The following is a 23686-nucleotide window of genomic DNA, read 5'->3' as shown; positions in this document are numbered from 1 at the left end:
TAGAACTTTTGGGGTCCACGGGCTACACATTTTTACCCAAAGGTAGTTCAAACCCCTAACTGTAGGTAAGTTCATGCAGATGTAGCAAACTCATAGATCGTAACTCTGAACTCCAGAATGGAATTTATAGGCGAGTTCAACATCACTCGGAATAAGAATGATATGTCTGAAGATTTAGGTACTATGCCAGACCACTGAGGAAAGGTTTTCATTGTAGGACTCATTTTTAACCTCCAAAGGCATATTTTGTAGCCAAATACTTTGTTTCAAATAGTTTAATTAAAACTTAAATAGTCAAGGGGCGCCTGGGTGGCTCAGTGGGTTGGGCCTCTGCCTTTGGCTCGGGTCATGATCCCAGGGTCCTGGGCTCAGGTCATGATCCCAGGGTCCTGGGATCGAGTCCCACATCGGGCTCTCTGCTCCACGGGAAGCCTGCTTCCTCCTCTCTCTCTCTCTCTCTGCCTGCCTCTCTGCCTACTTGTGATCTCTCTGTCGAATAAATAAATAAAATCTTTAAAAAAAAAAAAAAAACTTAAATAGTCAAAACCATTGTTTCCTGGGTGCCTGGCTGGCTCAGTCAGTAAAGCCTGTGACTCCCAATGTCATGGTTGTCAGTTCAAGCCCCATGTTAGGTGTAGAGATGACTTAAAAATAAAATCTTTAAAAAAAAAAAAAAAAAGAAAAAGAAGAAGAAGAAACTATTGTCTCCTGGAAAACTCGAAATCCCATCTTTTTTTTTTTTTTTTTTTTTTTCCTCTTATTACTTAGCATAGTGTCTATTCTGTTGAATGGATTTAAGTAAATATTTCCAATCTTTAGACCAGGAGTCAACAAATTATACCCCAGCCAAATTCAGCCAGTATCTTTTTGTAAATAAAATTTTCAGAGAAAGCAGCCACGCGGCGGCTTTCCTGCCGCGACAGCAACGTGGCTTTGTGAACACAGTGAGCGGCCTCAGAGGCAAACGTCTGCGGCCCAGGCCGTCCTGGATCAGTGCGCGAAGGGCCAGCAGCCAGGCCAGGCACTGCAGCGTGAGGAACACCCTCAGTTCCCCTTGCTACTTTTTTTCACATAAATTTGAGGAAATTAGATTTTCAGGACAGTTACGTTTTACAAAACGCAGATGGAGCTCGGCCGTCTTTCGGTGTCTCGGTCACAGAGATGTACCTCGCTGGGCATGGGCAGTGCGAGCTGACGTCCGGTGCCCGACACGGGCTTCGGCGCATCTCAGGTCGGGGAACGCGTGTACTGGAACAGTGTCCAGCCGGAGGCCCTCATTCAGGGAACAGCTGCCGTCGCAGGGTGCCGGGTGACTGGGTCAGATGGTCGATTCGGAGGGTTCATTTAGCTGGAAAGGAAGCACCGCGTGCCCCCGACCCCGGGGTACGGCAGGGCCACATCCGGAGCCGAAGCGATGACGTCCAGCTTCCGAGGGTGACTGTGCGGTGTGTCGTCGCCCACCGAGTCTCGAGAAGTATAGTCAGGCCGCCTGGGGGGCTCCGTGGGCTACGCCTCTGCCCTCAGCTCGGGTCATGATCTGGGGGTCCGGGGTCTCCGCTCAGCGGGGAGTCTGCCCCGTCCCCCCCCACCCCCACCGCCCACGCCCCCCCCCTTGCGTCTCTGTCAAGTAAATAAACAAACTCTTTAAACAAAACTTAGCGCGACGCCCACCCTGCAGCCGCGCCCCGCCCGCTGCCCCCACATCCCCGCTCGCGGAGGAGCCGCACCCCCGCGCCCCCGCGGACGATCGCCCGCGCGGGGACCTGGCCCGTCGAGCGGTCCGTACGCAGACAATGCCGGAGCCGCGCGCGGGGGACCGACGACCGCGGGGGACCGACGACCGCGGGGGACCGACGACCGCGGGCGCAGGGGCTCCAGGGGTAAACTGAGGCTCGGGGAGCTTCGGGGAGCAGGCGTGGGCGTGGGCCCTGGGGCGGGGCGGGGTCAGCAGAGCCGAGGGGGGTCCCGGCCCCGCGCACCGCCCCCCCCACGCCCGCAGGTCAGCGCAGCGGGCCCTCCCACGCGCGGACACCGCCCCGCCCCGCGCCCGCGGGTTCGCGCGCCCCCGCACCCACTGAGCACGCGCAGGAGGAGGCGACGCGGGGCCCATTGCGCACGCGCGCGCCTCGGCCTCGGGAGCCGGGTAGCAACACGGCCACGCGGAGCCGCGGCTGCCAATCGGCGCGGCCCGGGGCGGGGCTTGAGGTCGGCGCTTCCCGGCCGGCGGCGGCGACTTCCGGCAATAGAGCTTGGCGCCGCCGTCCGTGGGGCCCCAGGGCGTCTGCGCTCCCGGTGGGGACGGCGAACCCCCAGCCCTGCCCGCGCCAGGTAGGGTCGGGGGCCCGGGGCGCGCCGGTGGGGACCAAGAGCCCGGAGCCGCGCGGCGCGGCCTCCCCTCGGCCGCCGCCCATCCCCGCGCGCTCGCGACCCCGCCGCCCCGGCCTCGCGCTCCGCGGGCGCTGCCTTCGGGGCCGGCGGCGGTTCCCGGGGCCCCTCCCGCCGGCGCGGCCGCCCCCGCGCGCCCCGAGCTCCCCTCCCCCGGGGACGCCTGCGCCTCGCGGCGCCCGCCCGCGCCCCTCCCCTGCCGCCGACCCCCGGCCCCGGCCCCGGCCCTCGCCCGCGTCCCACCTGCTGTCCGGGCCCCGTCCGCGGCCCCAGCGTCCTGCCCGAGCCGGGTCCTGTCCTCCTCTGCGGCTCCGGCTGCGCCCCCAGTGCCGGCCGGCGGCTCCGCTGGCCTCCCGGTGCCTGACCCTTGGTCCCCAGCCTGTGTGGCTCCGGCGTCCTCCCCCGGCCTCGGCCGCCGACCCGGGCCGCGCGTCGTCCTCTCCCCGGGAGCCGCGGCGCTCCGCGGGCCTCCGCCGCCGGACGCGGGGTGGGAAACTCGGGCTGCGGAGAACACGCGCCGGCCTCGCCTTCCGAGCTGCCCCCGCGCCCGCAGCCCGCAGCCCCGGCCGGCGTGCAGCCCGCACCGCGCGGGGGCCCTGCCCGTCGTGGTCCGGCTGCGCCGCCGGGGGCCTCTGCGGCCGCGCGTGGGGCCCTCGCGGGGCAGCCCAGCCCCGGCTGCGCCGCGGTGCCGCTGTCCCTGCAGTGGGGCTTAGCGAGGCGGGTCAGTAAGGCCGGTGAGGGTGGTGCGCGGCTCTCAGCCCGCAGTGCGAGGACGCGTTTCCGTCCGCGAGTGCGGGTGCTCGGAGGGTTCTGAGGTTCGGTCCCAGGCATGTCTGTTGCGCCGCGTCTTTCTCTTTTTCTTGCTTTTCCCTGATGCTCCTTGTTGTTGCTCGTGATGGACGCTCCGGCCAGAGCCGGCCGTAGTTCGTGGACGGTGCGGGTGGCGATTTCGGAGAGAGCTTCAGGACGACCCAGAGGCCCCGTCAGACCTGTGGCGCGCGCAGCCGCGCAGGACCCATCGTCTCGTCTGCGCTGCAGAGACCTGGGGACGTTGTGTTCTGCGTCCGCGGCCTGTGCGGCCGGGCTTCGTTGCTTCCGACCCGTACGCATCGAAGCAGCCCTGAGCGCTCGGGCCGACCCTGTGGTCTCTCACAGGGGTCGCTGCAAAAGAGCGGATGACCTTCAAGCTGACTCTTAACTTCACGGGAAGACTCCGCATAAATGTTCTGGGCGTTGCCTTGGAGGCCTGAGTAGAAGTGTCTTAAGCGCTGAGTGGGCATCGCGCCTACATGGACCAAGGCAGGCTTGCTGGTCCTCACGTTGTAAGACCGGTCAGCTGCGCTGTGGGCAGGAGGTTTCTGTTCCCCGACCTGGGCTTTCTGCCCCGGTTCTCCCTCGCCCTTTACCACCCGGGACCTGGCAGGTTACCTGCAGAACGACACTGCTCCTGCCACTACATTGCCTAAAAACTCTTGCTCATCTGGAGAGGAAAGTCCACACAGCTCTGACATTCAAGTGTTCCACGATCTGGCTTCCAGTCACCTTTCCAACCTGCCTGCCAGCCGTCCCAAAGATTGCTCTATTTCAGCCAACCTGTTCTGTTTATTATTCTCAAAGGTGTCGTGTTTGTGTGCCCACCATTTCTGTGATTGCTATTTTTTCCCCCGTTGTCTCCCATTTCTTAAGATTTAACTTTAAGGCCAGCATGGTGCCCTGAATTTTCTTCAGAGGTCCCAAATGATCTGCTTTTTATTCCAAATTTCTTTTATTCTCTTTATTGCTCATTTAGTACATACATATACATTGTAAAATATTTTAAGTATATTTACATATATTATTTCTGTGAGTTTCCTTATTTGCTCTTATCTATTTTTTCAAAATTTTAAAAAATTATAATTAACATATAGTGTAATTTTTGGTTTCAGGAGTAATTCAGTGACTCATCACTGACATCAAACCCCCCGTACTCATCACAAGTGCTTAATGTCCGTCTCCCACCCAGCGCATTCCCCACCTCTACCCAGCAACTTATCACTGGTGTTTACCAAAAGGATGCAGAAATACAGATTTGAAGGGGTACCTGTACCCTGGTGTTTCTAGCAGCATTACCCACAATAGCCAAACTAGAAACAGCCCAAATGTCCTCCCACCGGTGAATGGATAAAGATGTGGCTCTTGTCTTTTTAGTTCTTGGACTAGGTAGTACACCTTCAGGGAAGGGACATACAGCAGAATAACGTGCCAGTCTGTGTTTACCTGTTACTGGAGTAATCTATGTCTGGTCTGTGTAGCAGTGTTCTGCGTGCTGGCCACGTTTTATAAAAATACCGGTTTTTCTGAGTCCGCCGTATATGACATTGGGAGACACGCTGGCAACAGTCGCAGTTGGTCCTCAGACATTTTTCTCTCGTCTGGTTTTTATGAGACTAGATTACGTTTTAAGCAGCATCTTCCCCATCATGGTTTGCACCTGCCTTGTTTGGGAGGCGCGCATACTGTTGGAGACAATTTCAGATAACAACGGGCTGGATGTGGTAGTAGCTTCTGCATCTTAGGGTGATTGGTGGCCTGAAACAAGTCTGCAAGATGATACTTACGGGGCACCTGGGTGGCTCAGCAGGTGAAGCATCTGCCTTCAGCTGGGCGTCACGATCTCAGCGTCCTGGGATCAAGTCCCGCATCGGGCTCCTTGCTCAGTGGGGAGCCTGCTCCCTCTCCCTCTGACACTCCCCTCCAATTGTGCGCTCTCTGTCTCAAGTAAATAAATCTTTAAAAAAAAACTTACAAAAATAGTGCTGAGATTTAAATAATGATTCTGAAGTATCTTTTAAGATGAGAGTTTGAGGAGCGCCTGGGTGGCTCAGTGAGTTAAGCCTTTGCCTTCAGCTCGGGTCAGGATCCCGGAGTCCTGGGATGGAGCCCCTCTGCTCAGTGGGGAGCCTGCCTCCCCCTCTCTCTGTGCCTGCCTCTCTGCCTACTTGTAGTTTCTGTCAAATAAAATCTTTTTAAAAAATATAATAAAATAAGAGTTTGAATGAATATGTGACTGTTAAAGATGTTTTTCCTGGAAAACCAAGTTTTGTTAAGGAAGTGAGCACTTAAAAGTTTACCCAGGAATACTGTTGAAGGCTTAAAATTTTCTTCTAATTATTTTTGTTTCTTCTAAGCCAGTATAAATGTCTACTTAATAGCCTGTTTTTTGTTAGTTGTAATAGATATAGTTAGGAGATAATATTTGAACATTTCTGTCTCTCATGTACCTGTTAGAAATATTCCACATTAGCGAAATGCCGCAACTCTACTTGGATGTGAGATTAATATGACATTATTATTTTTTTAAAGATTTTATTTATTTATTTGACAGAGATCACAAGTAGACGGAGAGGCAGGCAGAGAGAGAGAGGAGGAAGCAGGCTCCCTGCTGAGCAGAGAGCCCGATTCGGGACTCGATCCCAGGACCCTGAGATCATGACCTGAGCCGAAGGCAGAGGCTTTAACCCACTGAGCCACCCAGGCACCCCCGAGATTAATATGACTTTATTGAAAGTGTTTTTGGTTGAGTTGTCTGCTATCTTTTTGTGGCTAAATCCAATATATACTTTTCAGTTCTTACTGTACTAGCTTGTTAAGTGTTGTCCTCTCTCAATCATTCCTTTTTTTTTAATTTTTAAATTTTTATTAACATATAATGTATTATTTGCCCCAGGAGCACAGGTCTGTGAATCGTCAGGCTTACACACTTCACAGCACTCACAATATCACATACCTTCCCCAATGCCCATAACCCAACCACCGTCTCCCTACACCCCTCCCCCTGGCAACCCTCAGTTTGTTTTGTGAGAGTAAGAGTCTCTTATAGTTTTTCTCCCTCCCAATCCCGTCGTGTTTAACTTTTTCCTCCCTAACTCCCAACCCCCCCACGTTGCTTCTCAAATTCCTCATATTAGTGAGATCATATGATAATTGTCTTTCTCTGACTTATTTCACTCAGCATAATACCCTCTAGTTCCATCCATGTCATCGCAAATGGTAAGGTTTCATTTCTTTTGATGGCTGCATAGTATTCCATTGTGTGTGTGTGTGTGTGTGTGTGTGTATCACATCTTCTTTATCCATTCATCTGTTGATGGACATCTAGATCTTTCCATAGTTTGGCTATTATGGACATTGGGGCTATAAACATTCGGGTGCACATGCCCCTTTGGATCACTACATTTGTGCCTTTAGGGTAAATACCCAGTAGTGGGATTGCTGGGTCGTAGGGTAGCTCTATTTTTGACTTTTTGAGGAACCTCCATGCTGTTTTCCAGAGTGGTTGCACCAGCTTGCAGTCCCACCAACAGTGTAGGAGGGTTCCCCTTTCTCCGCATTCTCGCCAGCATCTGCCGTTTCCTGACTTGTTAATTTTAGCCATTCTGACTGGTGTGAGGTTGGATCTCATTGTGGTTTTGATTTGTATTTCCCTGATGCCGAGTGATGTGGAGCACTTTTCCATGTGTTTGCTGGCCATCTGGATGTCTTCTTTGCAGAAATGTCTGTTCATGTCCTCTGCCCATTTCTTGATTGGATTCGTTGTTCTTTGGGTGTTGAGTTTGCTAAGTTCTTTCTAGATTTTGGACACTAGTCCTTTATCTGATATGTCGTTTGCAAATATCTTCTCCCATTCTGTCAGTTGTCTTTTGATTTTGTTGACTATTTCCTTTGCTGTGCAAAAGCTTTTGATCTTGATGAAGTCCCAATAGTTCATTTTTGTCCTTGCTTCCCTTGCCTTTGGTGATGTTTCTCGGAAGAAGATACTGTGGCTGAGGTGGAAGAGGTTGCTGCCTGTGTTCTCCTCAAGGATTTTGATGGATTCCTGCCTCACATTGAGGTCTTTCATCCATTTTGAGTCTATTTTTGTGTGTAGTATTAGGAAATGGTCCAGTTTCATTCTTCTGCATCATTCATTCCTTTCTTAAAATACGCTCCTCTCTTGGCTTCCTACTCCCTTCCCCTGCCTCTTCGGCTCTTCCTCTTCAGTTCCCTCTCTGGCTCCTCTACCTCTTGGCCCTCAAATGTCCTGGTCCCTTAGAGTGTTTCCCTTGGCTCTGTGTGTTCTCTCCTGTGGTATCATTCCTGTGGCTTTGCTTACTGCCTGAATGCTGGTGAGTTTCCTGTCACGGTCTCCAGCCTTCCCCTCTCTTCTGAGCTGTGGCTCTGTTTATGCATTGTTTACCCAGTGTTTACTGAGCTCCCTTGTGTGCTCCGTCACCCATAGATTCTCCTGTTCAACTGTCTGGGGTGAAGCTAACACTGTATGTTCTAACAGCCTCCAAGGCTGTAATGTTAACGCACAGCCAGGGTGGAGAACCAGTGAGCAAGAGGAAGGTCACTCTAGGCAGTGGAAGAGCTAGTATTCGAGGTCTTGCTCTCACCAAATTGCGAGATTTATGAAAGTAATAATATCTGTGTCCTCATTTTTAAGGTCAGAATTTTTACACCTGGATTCGCACACGTGGATTCCAGGACAGTGCCTATCGCCATGGGTTCAGCAAAGCTGACAGGCCTGTCTGAAACTGAAATCAGCATCTCTCAGGTGCCAGAAGCTAACCCGGGCTGTCTCTGGTCTCCCCTCACACATCCAGCCAGTGTGGCATGTGGCCCTGCCCGGTGGGCCTACCTGGGTTAGCTGAGCACATGGCACCTGGTCCCTTCGGCTCCACGCAAGGGCCAGACACACAGCGTGCAAGACGGAAGTCCTTGTCTGCTCCTGGACTCTGCCTCCTGAATACTTTTAGACTCTCTCCTCCAGTGCAGCCACACTCCGAGCTGGTGGCCAGTGTTCTGTGACCGCCAGTCCTCGCTCCTTCTCCCTCGGTGCCACCCCCACCCTGGCCAGCTCCAGCTTCCCTCCTCACAGGGGGACCCCCGAGGCTCCCGAAAGGCTTGACTCCCAACGGATCCTTTATGTTCTGAAGTCCCTTCCTAGGCCCCTCTTTGCCCTCAGGGGAAAGTCCAGTTCTTAGATCTGATCACTTCCTATTCTCACTTCTCAACATCTCATGCCATAAGCTTCAGCCAAACTGAAGAGCGCACAGTGCAGAACAGGAGAATGTCTCGTGTTCCGTTGCTTCTGATTTCTAGTGAAGAGCATCTTCTCTGGTGTGATGCTCCCTGTTCTTCCTCCTCCACTGACCCCTGCTGACTCTGCGGGGAAGAGCTGAGATGGTAGCTCTGCTGAGCCCGTCCTGACCTGTGCAGTGGCCAGCTAGTCAGTGTCTTGATGTGTTAGTACACATTGAGGTGCTGTGTGACCGCCAAGGTCTCCTGAGCATTTAGGGTATGTGTAGGCATTTAAGTATTAAGAACTTTATTTTTGGGGCGCCTGGGTGGCTCAGTGGATTAAGCCTCTGCCTTTGGCTCAGATCATGATCTCAAGGTCCTGGGATCGAGCCCCACATCCGGCTCCCTGCTCCGTGGGGAGCCTGCCTCTCCCTCTCTCTCTGCCTGCCTCTCTGCTTACTTGTGATCTCTCTCTCTGTCAAATATATAAATAAAATCTGTTTTTTTAAAAAAAGAACTTTATTCTTAAAAATTAATTAACAGATGTTCTAAGTGAAAGCAAACTTGTTAACTGCACATAAGTTTTTAATGTAAATTAATTCTTTTACAGGAGAACTATGCCATTTTTGGGTCAGGACTGGAGATCTCCTGGATGGAGCTGGATTAAGACAGAAGATGGCTGGAAGCGATGCGAATCCTGGAGTCGGGACCTGGAGAGAGAGAATAACCCGCGTGCTCTCACTCACAGCGTGTAAGTTACAGCTGCACAGACCCTGTCCTTTGCCTGCCGCCCACGTAGGGTGAACGCCTTGTCCTTGGCTGAGTTCGCCTGTACTCAGGGCTGATGAGAAGCCATACATTATTTAGGGGAAGACTGAGCCTAGTAGATGATCTAGAACCTTCCCATAGGTGCTGCTTTCTTCTATTGAAGACAGTTAATCCTTCCAGTAATCCGAGAGAAGGGATTATGTTAACCCCATGTTCTAGCTGAGGAACCTCAGTATATCAGGATGTCGTTCTGGCGGCATACGTCCGAGACCTTGTGCAAGACAAATGCATTTTTCTCTCTTGGGAGCCTGAGCGGGTGGAGTGAGTTTGATCTGGGAAGGAAGGACATTCTGTGTGGCGGCTGTGCTGTCCCAAGAGCATAGTGTCCTCTGCTCAGCCTGCGGTGGAGCATCGCTCTCAGCGTCTGCGTCCCGGTCAGTAGGGTCGGAGACGAGGAGACGTGGTCACGCTTGCTCATACCTCAGTGGCTAGAGCACTAGACTCCGAGGAAGGCGGGGTTTTCTCTGTGCGGGGAGCATCCCGATGACCCAGGCCGCACAAGCTCGGAAGCACGGCGTGAGAAGTGGCAGTCTGCCTCATTGGTGCTGCTGGGACGGCTGGAGAACTGGGAGGTCTCAGAACCTCTCCTTCAAGGTGTTGTGGGTCACGCAGTTGATTTTATTCTATGTTTTTACTTGGCATTTGCATAATTACCAACTGTATTTTTAACTGATGGGCAAACTGATTTTTTTAATCACTTTATTATTTTTCATCATGGTAAGTGTACTTTTCAGTCCGCTCCCCTGCTTTCCCCGTCCCTCACCACCTCTGCTAACCAGCAGTGCATCTCTGTTGTCAGGAGGCTGTTGCTGGGTTTGTCTCTCTCCCTTCCTCCCCTCCCCCACTTTGTTCATTTGTGGTGTTTCTTAAATTCCACATATAAGTGAGATCTTAGGGTCCTTGTCTTTATCTAATTACATTCTGCGTAATCTCCAGTTCCATCCATGTTGGTGCAAATGGTGGGTGTTCATCCTTTCTGACGGCAAAGTCATATTCTTTTGTGTATATGGACCACATCTTCTTTATCCATTCGTCTGTTGATGGACATCTAGGTTCTTTCCATAGTTTGGCTATTGTGGACATTGCTGCTATAAACATTCGGGTGCACGTGCCCCTTTGGATCACTACGTTTGTATCTTTAGGGTAAATACCCAGTAGTGCGATGCTGGGTCATGGGGCAGTTCTATTTTCAACACTTTGAGGAACCTCCATGCTGTTTTCCAGAGTGGCTGCACCAGCTTGCATTCCCACCAGCAGTGTAGGAGGCTCCCCTTTCTCCGCATCCTCGCCAGCATCTGTCATTTCCTGACTTGTTGATTTTAGCCATTCTGACTGGTGTGAGGTGATATCTCATTGTGGTTTTGATTTGTATTTCCCTGATGCCGAGTGATATGGATGGAGCACTTTTTCATGTGTCTGTTGGCCATCTGGATGTCTTCTTTGCAGAAATGTCTGTTCATTCTGCCCATTAAAAAAAAAAAAAAAAAAGACTTACTTGTTTTAGAGAGCGAGCACATGAATGCATGTGTTGGGGGGGCAGAGGGAGAGAATCTCACACAGACTCCCCACTGAGTTTGAATCCCAACAAAGCGTTCAATCCCATAACCCCGAGATCATCACCTGAGCTAAAACCAGGAGTCAGATGCATAACTGCACCACCCAGGTGCCCCATTCCACTCACTTTTTAGTTGGATAATTTATTTTTTGGGTGTTGAGTTTGATAAGTTCTTTATAGATTTTGGATACTAGCCCTTTATCTGATATGTCGTTTATAAATACCTTTCTCCATCTATGGGCTGCCTTTTAGTTTTGCTGATTGTTTCCTTCTCTGTGCAGAAGCTTTTTATTTTAATATAGTCCCAAGAGTTTATTTTTGCTTTAGGCTCTCTGATTTTTTTTGACAGAAGTTTAGTAGCTTTAGCTTAGAGATAGGTTTTTGTAGTATTTAAAGCAGAAATTAATTTATATTTCAGATTATAGTAAAGATAACATGTTACATTTACTGAGCTTATAGTGTGACATTTCTCTGCCATTCTGAATTTTATTCAATATTCATGGCTGTAAATTTTATAGGAGATTGGTAATTATATATGCTACTAGTATTAGATAATGTTACACAGCTGTGGATTTTCGAAGTTACTTTTTATCTTACAGTTTTCATGGCAAATTATTTAAATTTGAGCTTGATCAAATACATCCAGAAATGTCTGGTGCCTGATGGACTCTGATGCTGACTGAATTGTGGGGGTCCTGCAGTCAGCGTTATGGGGGGTCAGTGGGCTGTGCATATCAAACGCCACTACCGCTCCTCCTTCACTCAGGAATTTGCATGTTTGTGGGTTTTTTCCTCATGCATTTTCCTCCCTCATCCCACACATTTTAAACATCTGAGAATTAAATGCCTTCTGTATACACACAGTTAGAGAATACAGTCAGACCCATTTTCTTTGCATAATAGACTCTGTGTCCGCCTGGCTCACTCCCCCCCGCCCCATCACACTGCTTCCAGAGCCCCTTGAAGTCAGAAGCTTCGCTCACTGGTGCTTCTCCGCATGTGGTGGAAACTACCTGGTGCCCTTACTGACACGGCTGTCGTGCATCAGCCGTGGACCACCCGCCGATGGCGAGGCGAAGGGAGAGTTAGCACTCCGTCTTTACGATGTCCGATCTAGTAGCTGCTTCTTCCCCACGCCACCTGTTTTTTGTCTTTTTTCTTTTTTCTTTGCTCCTTTTTCCTCTTCCCATAAAATGTGTATCCAGACCTGTAGGGAGAAGCCACTGATGACCCAGAACTCCGACAAATGTCTGATGTTTTTCTTTCTCTGGAGGAAAAAACAATTTAATTTTGAACCTAAAATTTGATAAAATAAAACCATAGTTAACCACCGTTTCAAATTGCTGTATAAAATGACCTTGTCTTCCCCTGAATGTCTTTGACTCAAACAGCACTCCCAATTCTTTGGTTTAGGGTAGCCTTTCTAAAACTAGGAAAATTGCTGTAAAAATCATTTAGGCAATCAAGATTCTAACCAACTTTTAAAAAAATTTTTTCAAATTTTTTTTATAAACATATGATGTATTATTAGCCCCAGGGGTACAGGTCTGTGAATTGCCATCTCACCAACTTTTTTAATCTTTTTTTTTTTGTAATGGGCATGAAAATAGAAGGCCTTTCAATATCCCCCTACTCTCTTTTCGCCTCATTTTAGTATTAAAAGTGCGGAGAAAATAGGTAAGAAATCACCCAGTTCAGCATGGTGGTTCAGGTAGCCAGTTGGTTCACACTTAGAATCCTGATTAAGCTGTTTTTCAAAGCAGCATTCATGATGTTACGGAGGTTAGTGATGACAGAGCAAATGTCCATCCCGTTCTGATGGTTGGTTCTTCACGTGAGAGACGCGTGGGCTTAACCCGTCTCGTCCTGCAGAGCACAGTGTGCTCTCCGGGGGGTCCGTATTTTTTCTAGCAGACGCAGACTGGTGAGGGAGGCTGAGTGTGTGCCCATCGCAGCGTCCATGCAGCCGGACGGTGGGGAGGTGCGGAATCAACGGGAGAGTAGCTAACGGACTGGACCAGGAGAAGGGGAGCACCCAAACAGACCTGGAGGCTTAGCCGTGGGGAGAACGTACTAAGGAGTAATCCGGCTCAGCCTCTCCCTCAGGACCTGGTTGGCGTGTAGTTTTCTCCCTGGTGACAGTCTTGTATGATTTTTGCAAAGAGAAGGCAGAAGAGGAGTGTCTGAACACTGCACGTCTTTGAGATGTCAGAGCCTTTCCCATCGGTTGCACTGTTGTCAGGAACTGTAGTCTCGGGGGACTCCAGAGCCGGGAGGCCCTCCTCGTCCTGGGAGGCTGCAGTGTGATGGGGGGGGGTGTGCTCAGCTCTGTTCTAATGGTGACATTTCTAAGGTTTTCTCCCTTTGTGGTTAGTAAACCTTTTCATTGCATTATTTTTATTGGCCTCTCCTTAACCATTGTTTCCAATCCAAGTTTGAGGTGTTGTTTTTTTTAATTTATTTACATACTTGAGCAAGAGCGCATGAGCAGAGGGAGAGGGAGAAGCTGACACCATGCTGAGCCCTGAGTCCTTTGTGAGACTTGAACTCACAACCCTGAGATCACAGCCTGAGCTGAAATCAAGAATCAGACGCTGCTCTGACTGCACCCCTTAGGTGCCCCCCAAGTTTGAGTATTTTAAGGCTGATTTTGCTCATTTGGTTCTCAATGGGCGGAGCATTGTAAATTTGGGGCGCCACAGGAAGTACCATCAACTCTAACAGTTCCCAGGGTATCTGAAGTTAATTGAATTCTTTAAAGAACATCTTTAAGTTGTGGGTACCCCCAAGGAAAAAGGAAAGAGGCTGTGTTTTTGGTTCCCTCATGAGAATGCAGAACGGTTCTCAGATAATGATGATGGGGAGGACTCATGAGGTCATCTGGGCCTTCAAGTAGGAGCTGGTCCTGTTGGCCACAGGGCCTGGGTGAGGAGACATTCCCCTGCGCCATTATTTAGTCGGAGAAGCACCCTGTCATCTGTGTTTTTCCCTGAGGATCTTCATTGGCTCAGCCCTCCTTGGGTTGTTCCTTCAGCGGCTGGAAAGAAGCCTGGAAGTCTATGCGCCGTAGAAGTGCGGTTCAGCAGCGTCCGACGCCGCGTTGAGTGTCTCGGGCAGCATTTGTTGTTACTGCCTTGTTGGGGAATGATGTCCTGTGGATCGTCAATGCCGGGCTGACCCTGTTTTCATATTGCATTTTCGCCAGCCGTAAAGCAAGAGGAGTACAGTCCTGTATCATGGAACAGGAAAGCCAGAGTCCCGTCTCGTAGGTCGCATCTCTTCCGCGGAGTTAACCAGCTGCGTCCCGCTTGTCTCGTCTGATGTCTGAGGGCCGCGCTGATGTGTTCTGAGCCGAGGCCGTTTATCACTCAGTGTGAGTTCAGAGCCGACCGGGGCGCTCACACAGCCTGGCCGCTTCTGGCTGGATCTTCATTCCTGGGCCTTCTTCTCTCCACCCCCCGGAAGCCTGTCCCTGTGGTCTGACACCTTGAATGTCGGCATCGTGGTCCTGAAACAGTGATTTCGACTGGCCTGTGCTCTCCCCTTGCGTCTTTGTGTCCGGCTTGCATTCTGTGACCTGTTGTTTCAGCGATGCTCTTGCTGATACCCAAAGCTTCCGTTCTATTCCTTTTTTTTTTTCCCCAATAGACCCACTTAGCAGATTCTTAACCCTGACGTGAGCTGCCAGGCACTGGAAGAGGGGGAGGTCGCCCTGGGGACCCCGCGGGGCCACTGCGAGTTCCCTCTTCCCTCCCTCCTTCGCTCTCATCAGCTCGCTCCGTGCGGTGCTCGCCCCCTGGTGGCTCGCCGTGCCCCCCATTTCCTCGTTCTTCCACGGATCCGGGAGACTCGTGCTTACTGACCGCCCGCTCCGTGCCCGGCGGCCCCCAGTGCCGCCCCCAGTGCGGCCCCTAGTGCTGCGCAGCAGCTGTGGCCTTGTGAGGGCTGCAGCAGAGCTCTTCCTTCCCCTGTGACTTCTGAGTCTCAGCGCAACCTGAGTGTGCACTGCCCCGGGCGTCTGAAGACAGCAGGCTTGTTCCCAGAAGCCTGAAGCTCTGTTCCTTTCCTCTTTTTCTTTTTCTTTTTTTTTTTTTAAGATTTTATTTATTTGACAGACAGAGATCACAAGCAGGCAGAGAGGCAGGCAGAGAGAGAGGAGGAAGCAGGCTCCCTGTCAAGCAGAGAGCCTGACACCGGGCTGGATCCCAGGACCCTGGGATCATGACCTGAGCCAAAGGCAGAGGCTTTAGCCCACTGAGCCACCCAGGCGTCCCTCTGGTCCTTTTTTCCAGCACACTTAAGGTGTTGGAATCGGACGCTTTGTAGGTTTTAACTGACTCCCTCATGGCCCACAGAGCTCGGTTAGCTATCCCAGCCCCAGTGTGGACACCTGTGGGAGGAGGGCCTGAGACCGGACGCCTCGCTGAGGGGAGGGGGTGACTTGCAGGCAGGCAGGAAGGACACCACTTTCGTGTCCCCTCCAGGAAAGAGCCACTTACAGACAGGGGCCTGCGTCTTCCTTTGTCCCGTGGGTGCATGGACAGATCCTCCATGAGCCAGCCCTGAGAGCCACCTGGTTCTTACTGTACCGTTGCGAGCACACAAGGTGTTGGCCCTGCTGGGCCAGCAGAACATGGAAACCCAAAACCCAGGCCCTGATGGAACTGTCATTCTGGTGCGACGGACAGAAGGGGACGAAATGCGCACAGTGCGTGGCTTGTTCCACGTGACGAGTGCTGCGGAGGGGCAAGCTCGTGTCGAGGGGGTACGTGGAAATGTGGAGGGGGGCTCCCCGAGGAAGGGGTCTGCTGAGAGGAGGCTCCAGGGGGGCAGGGGTATGCTCAGCAGGGGCAGCAGGACACCAGATGCTGCAGTGAACCAGGGCCAGGCACGGGGACACTCTTCCTGTGCTGTGCGGATGTGGGCTTCTCCCCAAGGGAGGGGGCAGTCCCAGGTGCTCCACGGAGGGAAAGTCAGTTCAGGTCAGACTTGCACAGGCTCCTTCTGCCCGCCGTGTTAGGAATGGGCTGCGGGAGCAAAGACTCACAGTGATCCCCATGGAGGGGACAGGTGCAGGTTCTGGGGGAGGTGAGAGAGGTGGTCATGGCGTGGGGACAGTGGAGGTGTTGGGGGAGGTGACAAGGTGCAGGTGGGTGTGTGTGTTGCAGCTGGAGCTCCCAGGGCTGGCTGAGAGGTTGAGGGAATGCGTGTGCTGGTAGAGGGGAGGCGAGCAGGGAGCACGGGGGGGACAGAGTTCTCCTCTTGTTCCCATGCACAAGACTGCGGAGTGCTGCCAAGTGGGTGCCCCCAGGGGTGGGCGAGCAGGGCGGGCGCGTGTTGCGTGTTCCGGTACGGTGGTCTCCGTGCATGCGCCTGACGTCAGGGTGCGTTCATGGGACTGCGCGTCAGCCTTTCTTGCCACTGTTGGTTGTGGAAGTCGTTCACGCCAGTGCCCGTGGACTTGCCGCATCTCGTACTGCGTCGGTCCGGGAGTTCTTCACCCAGGTCTCGCTGACCCCGTGTGTTTCCCGTTGTTTCCGTCAAGGTGCACTGCTGTGACCGTTAGCCAAGTCTCGGGCGTGCAGCCCGGCGGTTCAGTGTTTGTACGCGGTGTGGAATGACCAGCACAGTCCAGGGAACAGGGGCCCTTCCGGTCCTTACACATTGTTTCTGGTGAGGAGAACGTGTAGGGTTTTCTCTGTCAGCGCTCGCGAGTGTGTGCTACAGCATCCTCCGTTCCAGTCACCACGCCAGACCCCTGTCCTCCAGGCTCACCTTTTAAGGGGAAGCTGGTGAACTTTGACCCCCAGTACTCATTTGGCGCATTCCCCGCCTACCGGCTCTGGTGACCAGCGGCCAGCAATCTCTCTGGTCTCTGTGTCTCTGAGTGTCACTTGTCATGTGTAGATGCACACAGAAGTGAGACCGTCTGGTGTCTGTCCTTCTGCACCTGACTGACCCACTCAGCTCGGCCCTCTGAGGGGGCCCCTGTGTTGCTGGGAGTGCCAAGATGGCGTGCGCTTTCCCGGCTGAGTAATGCTCTGTTGTACGAACGCAGGCCCCGTCGTCTTTGTCCGTGTATCCATCGACGGACACTTAGGTGGTCCCCATGTCTTTGTTACCGTGCACAGAGTGGCAGTGATCAGGGGGGGCAGATGTGATTTCACAGCAGCGTCTTCATCTTCTCCCCGGGAATACCCAGAAGTGGTATGAGCGTGTCCACGCCGCCTAAAGCAGTCTACAGACTCGGGCCGTCCCTATCGAAATTACCAAATTTTGATATCAAAACAGAGCCTGGTGACTCTGTTTTCAACTGTCTGAGGAACCTCCGTGCTGTTTCGCAGAGCGGCCGCACCAGCTCGCATCCCCCCCAGCCGTGCAGGAGGCTCCCCTTGCTCCGCATCCTCGCCAGCACCTGTCGTGTCCTGACTGGCTGGTTTTAGCCGTTCTGACTGGTGTGACATGGGATCTCGTCGTATTTTTTAAAAATTTGATACACATTTAAAAAATTGATACACATTTCTGATAATTAGGATCACCTTTTCATGTACCTGTTGGCCATTTGTATGTCTCCTTTGGAAAAGTGTCTGTTCAGGTCTTCCGCCCATTTTTTTTAAAAGATTTTATTTGTTTATTTGACAGAGATCACAAGTAGGCAGAGAGTGGGGGAAGCAGGCTCCCCGCGGAGCAGAGAGCCCGACGCGGGCCTCGATCCCAGCCCCTGGGACCATGACGGCAGCCGAAGGCAGAGGCTCAACCCACTGCGCCCCCCAGTCTCCCCAACTTATGCCCATTTTAAATTGGAATGTTTTTATTTTGCTGTTGAGTCTAAAGTTCTTTATATATTTGGGTACTAATTCTATATCAGGTTTATGATTTGCAGATATTTTCTCCCATTTACTACGTTGCCTTGTCATGTGCTGTGCAAAAGTTTTTTAGTTTGATGTGTCCTGCTTGGTTTTTTATGCTTTTGTTGCCTTTGCTTTTGGTGTCAGATTAAAATGAAGCATCGCTAAGACCAGTGAGTATCAGGGAGCTAGTATCCCCCTGTGTTTGCTTCCAGGAGTTTATGGTTTCAGATCTTACAGTGAAGTCTTAGATCCATTTTTACTTAATTTGATGGGTGTGTGAGGTAGTGGTCGGATCTCATTCTTCTGCATGAAGACGTCCAGTTTTCCCAGCCCCATTCACTCAAGAGCCTGTCCTTCTCCCTACTCTTGGCTCCGTGGACCGCACACATGAGGGGTTTTTTTGCGCACTCTGGTCTGTTCCACTGGTTTCTGTGTCTGTTTTTATGCCAACTATACTGGTTTGATGACTGCAGCTTTGTGATAGAATTTGACATCAGGGAGCGTGATGCCTCTAGTTTTGTTCCCTTTTCTCAAGATTGCTGTGACAGTTCACGAGCTTTCATGGCTCCGAACGCACATTAGGATTGTTCTGTTTCTGTGAAATATGCCTTTGGAATTTTGATGGGGTGGCCCGAGTCTAGATTGCTTTAGGTGGTGGGGACATGTTCTTCCAGTCCATGAACACGGAGTATCTTTCCAGCTATTTGTGTTTTATTCAGGTGTTTTTCATCAGGGTCTTACAGTTTCACATATGCAGACCTCCTTGATTAGATTGAGTCGTAGGTATTTTATCCTTCTTGGTGCATTATAGTTGAGATTGTTTTCTTAATTTCTTTTTTTGGTAGCTTGTTATAAGCATGTAGAAACCAACAGGTTTTTGTGTATTGATTTTTGTGTCCTGTAATTTTACTGAATTCATTTATTGTAATGATTGGTGGAATGTTTAGGGTTTTCTGTATATAGTATCAGGTCACCTGTAAATAGTGATCGTTTTACTTCTCACTTTCCAATTTGGATGCCTCCTGGTTTTCAAGCCAAGCTGCACAGCCCAGGACTTCCAGCTGTGCGGAGTCGGGTGGCACAAGTGGGCATCCTTGAGTTGTTCCTGGTCTCCGAGGAGGTGCTTTCGCTCTTCATCACTGAGTGTGGGGGTGGCTGTGGGCCTGTCCTGTACCACCTCTGTGAGATGAGCAGAGAGCCCACGCCGGACTCAATCTCCAGTTTTTATTTAAATTCAAGTCACTCAACGTATAGTGTAGTATTGGTTTTGGAGGAAGAGGTCAGGGATTCCTCAGTTGCGTGTAATGCCCAGTGCTCTTTCCATCACGTGTCCTCCTTAATGCCCGTCACCCACTTACCCCCCCCCCCCGCCAGCTGCCCTCAGTTTGTTTCCTCGAGTTAAGAGTCTCTTACGGTTTGTCTCCCTCGCTGGTTTCATATTATTTTAGTTTTCTTTCCTTTCCCTATGTTCATGTGTTTTGTTTCTTAAATACCGCATATCAGGGGCACCTGGCGGGGGCGGGGGCTCAGTCATTAAGCGTCTGCCTTCAGCTCAGGTCATGATCCCAGGGTGCTGAGGTTGAGTCCGGCGTGGGCTCCCTGCTCAGCAGGAAGCCTGCCTTTCCCTCTCCCACTCCCCCTGCTTGTGTTTCCTCTCTCACTGTGTCTCTCTCTGCCAAATAAAATCTTTCTAAAAAATTCCACGTATCAGTGAAACCTTACTCTGACTGACTTATCTCCCTTAACATAATACTCTCAGTTCTGGGCACCTGGGTGGCTCAGTTGGTTAAGCGACTGCCTTTGGCTCAAGTTATGACCCTGGAGTCCCAGGATAGAGTTTCCACATCGGACTTCCTGCTTGGCGGGGAGTCTGCTTCTGCTGACCTTTCTCCTCTCATGCTCTTTCTCGGTCTCATTCTCTCTCTCTCAAATTAATAAATAAAATCTTTAAAAAAATACTCTTGGGGCACCTGGGTGGCTCAGTGGGTTAAAGCCTCTGCCTTTGGCTCAGGTCATGGTCCCAGGGTCCTGGGATCCAGCCCGGTGTCGGGCTCTCTGCTCATTGGGGAGCCTGCTTCTCCCGCTCTCTCTGCCTCTCTGCCTGCTTGCGATCTCTGTCTGTCCAATAAATAAATAAAAAATCTTAAAAAAAACACTCTCTAGATCCATACCCATCATCACCAATGGTAAAATTCCATTCTTTTTGATGCCAAAGTAATATTCCATTGTATATATTACACAATATATATATTACATCTGGGCTCCTGGGTGGCTCGGTTGGGTGGGCGACTGCCTTCAGCTCGGGTCATGATCTCAGAGTCCCAGGATCGAGTCCTGCATCGGGCTTCCAGCTCCGCAGGGAGCCTGCTTCTCCCTCTGACCTTCTCTCCTCTCATGCTTTCTCTGTCTCTCTCTCAAATAAATAAAATCTTTAAAAAAATTATATATATATATATATATATATGTATGTATATATATATATATAATTATAACATCTTCCTTATCCATTGGTCTGTTGGTGGGCACGGGCTTTCTCCATAGTTTGGCTGTTGTTGGTAATGCTACAGTAAGGATCAGGATGCATGTGCTCCTTCGAATGTGTGTTTTTATATCCTTGGGTAAATACCCAGTAGTGCGATGCTGGGTCATAAGGTAGCTCCACTTTGAACTTTCTGAGGAGCCTCCACGCTGTTTTCCAGAGCGGCCACACCAGCCTGCATTCCCTCCGCATCCTCGCCAGCATCTGTCCTTTCCTGACTTGTTAATTTTAGCCGTTCTGACTGGTGTGAGGTGGGATCTCACTGTGGTTTTGATACCTATACCCACTTCCTTGAGAATTTTTGCCATAATGGCTATTAAATTTTGTCAGGTGATTTTTCTGTATCTGTTGTGTTGATCATAAGATTTTTATTCTTCCTTTGGTTAGTGCAGTGTATCACGTTGATGGATTTGCAGATGTTGAACCATCTTTGCATCTTTGGAATAAATTCCACTTGATCATGGTGCATAGTTCTTCTAACATTATGTTAATTTCGTTTGCTGATAGATATTTTTTAAAGAATTTACTTGTTTATTTGACAGAGAGAGATCACAAGCAGGCAGAGAGACGGGGAAGCAGGCTCCCCACTGAGCAGAGAGCCCAATGCGGGGCTCGATCCCAGGACCCTGAGATAATGACCTGAGCCGAAGGCAGAGGCTTAACCCACTGAGCCACCTGGGCGCCCCTCGTTTGCTGATACTTGACTGAGGGTTTCGCATCTGTATTCATTAGGGACACCGGCTTGTAAGCTTCTTCCTCCCGGTGTTCTTGTCCAGTTGGGTGTAGAGGCGCTGCTGACTCCTTAGAAAAATCAGTCTGGAAGCCTTCCTGCCTCTCCTTTTCTTGCCGATGACTTTGAAAAGGGTCCGTTTTAGTTCTTTAAATGTTTGGCAGAATTCATCAGTGAAGCCATCTCGTCCTGACTTTGGTTTACTGGGGGGTTTTTGTTTCCTGAATCAGTCTTCTTGGTAGTAAAAGGTCTGTTCATATATTGTGTTTATTAATGATTGTCTTTGAGGTTGTAAGTTTTGAGGAATTTATGTGGATCTTTTGAGTTGTCCGTTTGTTGGTGCATAGTTGTTCCTAGTAGTCTTTTATGATTCTGTGTATTTTCTGTATCAGTTGTGATAGATATTATCCTCTTTTATTTCTAATTTTTATTTGAATTTTCTCTTTTTCTTGGTGAGTCTAGCCAAAGGTTTGTCAATTTTATGTTCTGAAAAATCTCTTCATCTCATTGATCTTTCCTATGTCTTTTTATTTTGCATTTCACTTATAACTACTCTGAAATTTGGTACCTACTTTTCCTCTGCTAACTTTGATTTATTCTTCTCCTTTAGTTCCTTGAGATATGAAGCTAGTTTGAGATTTTTCTGGTTTTCCCACTTAGTCGTTTACCACTCTGAAATTCCCCTGCAGAACTTCTGTATGTGTTGCTGTGTTGTTTTCCATTTTCATTTGTCTCAGGATGTTTTCTTACTTCTCTTTTGTTTTCTTGTTAGACCCATTGGTTGTGCAGTAATGGGTTGTTGTAACGCTATACATCTGTTAATTTTCCAGTTTACTTCTTACTGCTTTCTAGTTTCATATCATTGTGGTCAGAAAACATATTTGATATCATTTCTATCTTCTTAAATTTAGGAAGATTTTTGTTTTATGGCCTAACCTGTGATCTGTGCTGGAGAATGTGCCATGTGCATTGAAGTAGGAATTTTGGAGGGAATGTTGTGTGTGTACCTGTTAAGTCCTATCTGGTTTCATGTGTTCTGTAAGGCTGTTGTTGGACTTACTGATTTTCTGTGAGGGTTATCTATCCATTGATGAAATGAGGGTATTACATCCTCTGTGATTATTAGATCTGTTAATATTTTCTTTATTTCGGTACCTCTATGTTGGATGCAGAAGCACCTACAGATGTTGTATCTTCTTGTTGGAATGACCCCTTTATCTTTATGCAGTGACCTTCTGTGTCTGTTACTGTAGCCTTTGTCTTGAGGTCTGTTTTAGGAGGTGTATAGCACTACCCCAGCTTTTCCTTTGGGTTTCCATCTGCTTGCACGATCTTCTTTTGTCCCCTCATTCAGTCTGTGTGCCCTTCCATCTCAAGGGAGTCTGTTAGGCCACATGCAGATGGGTCTTGTTCTTTTATCCGTTTGGCCCGTCTGTGTCATGTGACAGCAGAAGTTCGTCCTTCCTCATTTCAAGTCATTGCTGATCGGTCTGTACTTACTGCCATTTTGTTCGTTTCTGGTATTTATGTGTCTTTCTCTCTGTTTCTTGCTCCTCTGGGTCTTTTCCGTTGTGACTTGATGATTTCCCATGTTGGTACGCTTCCCTTGCTCCCTCGTAATCTTTTGGGTTTCCACAATAGGTTTTTGTTTCGTGGCCACCACAAGGCTCACATAAAACAGCTCTATTTATAGCCATCTGTTTTAATTGGATAACTTAAGTTGGAAGACATTCTAAAGCTTTATATCTTACCACCCCTGTTATGTTTTTGATTCCACAATTCACATCTTTTAATCTTGTGTATCTGTTAAGAAATAATTGTATTTTTACTGTTTTTTAAATCCTTATATTAGCTTTATTAGTAATTAACCCACCACTTTTACAATATTAGAGTATTCTGGATTTTAGTATATATTTACCTTTACCAGTGAAATTCGTGTTTTCTTTTTTCTTTTTTTTTTTTTTTTGGAAATTCATGTTTTCATATTTTTTTCTTGTTACTAATCAGTACCCTCTCGTGTCAGCTTGAAGAAGTCCTTTGAACACTTCTTGTAAGGCTAGTCTGGTGGCGATTAAATCCTTTAAATCTTGCTCATCTATAAAACTCTTTCTCTCTGCTCAGTTCCGCAGGACAGTTTTGCTGGGTAAAGGCATCTCAACTACTTCTTCCTTTTAGCACTGTGAATCTATTACGCCACTTGCTCTGGCCGGCACAGTTCCTACTGAAAAACCTGCAGGGAGTCTTAGAGGGTTCTCTTGTATGCCGCAGATGGTTTTTCTCGTGCTGCTTAACTTTCAAGGTTCAATTATAGTGTGTCTTGGTGTGGATCCCTTTGGGTTCATCTTACTGGAACTCTGAGCTTCCTGGGTCTGGATGTCTGTTTCTGTCCCCAGGGTAAGAGGTTCTCAGCCATTTTTTCTTCAAATGAGTCCCCTGCTCCCCCTTTCTCTCTGTTCTTCTGGGGAGCCTGTAATGAGAATGTAGGTCCCCTTGGTGTTCATAATTCCCTTAAGATCACTTAATTCTTTCTCCTTTTTCCTTTTTGCTTCTCTGACTGGGTGGGTCCCGCTGTCTGTTGGACCCCTCGCCTGCTCTTGCCTTGAGTCTGCGGTGGGCCCTCCTGCTGCCGTGTGCGGTGCGGGGCTCCTCCTGATACCTCCGCACATTTTCTTGGGTTTGATCTTTTTTTTTTTTTTTAAGATTTTATTTATTTATTTGACAGAGAGAGATCACAAGTGGAGAGGCAGGCAGAGAGA

At 49.7% G+C, this 23686-nt stretch overlaps 1 protein-coding gene across 4 annotated transcripts in view; it reads left to right on the top strand.

Annotated features, from left to right (window-relative positions):
• Positions 1–2207: 2207 nt before the first annotated feature.
• FBXO25 (F-box protein 25) overlaps positions 2208–23686 on the top strand; it is a gene marked incomplete at its 5' end in the record, with an annotated part of 53200 nt that continues 31721 nt past the window's right edge. For 2 of the 4 annotated variants that reach the window (XM_082715302.1, XM_082715304.1), the window contains 2 exons: positions 2208–2328; positions 9038–9178. In XM_082715302.1, coding sequence (XP_082571428.1) covers positions 9045–9178 — 134 coding nt within the window. The remainder of the gene's footprint in view (positions 2329–9037; positions 9179–23686) is intronic. The other 2 variants (XM_082715301.1, XM_082715303.1) reach the window with 1 other exon arrangement.

This window comes from Mustela nivalis (assembly GCF_964662115.1).
Source record: "Mustela nivalis genome assembly, chromosome: 20".
Lineage (NCBI taxonomy): Eukaryota > Metazoa > Chordata > Mammalia > Carnivora > Mustelidae > Mustela > Mustela nivalis.
The sequence above is the reverse complement of the archived record's forward strand: the minus strand, read 5'-3'. Positions and strand labels throughout refer to the sequence as shown.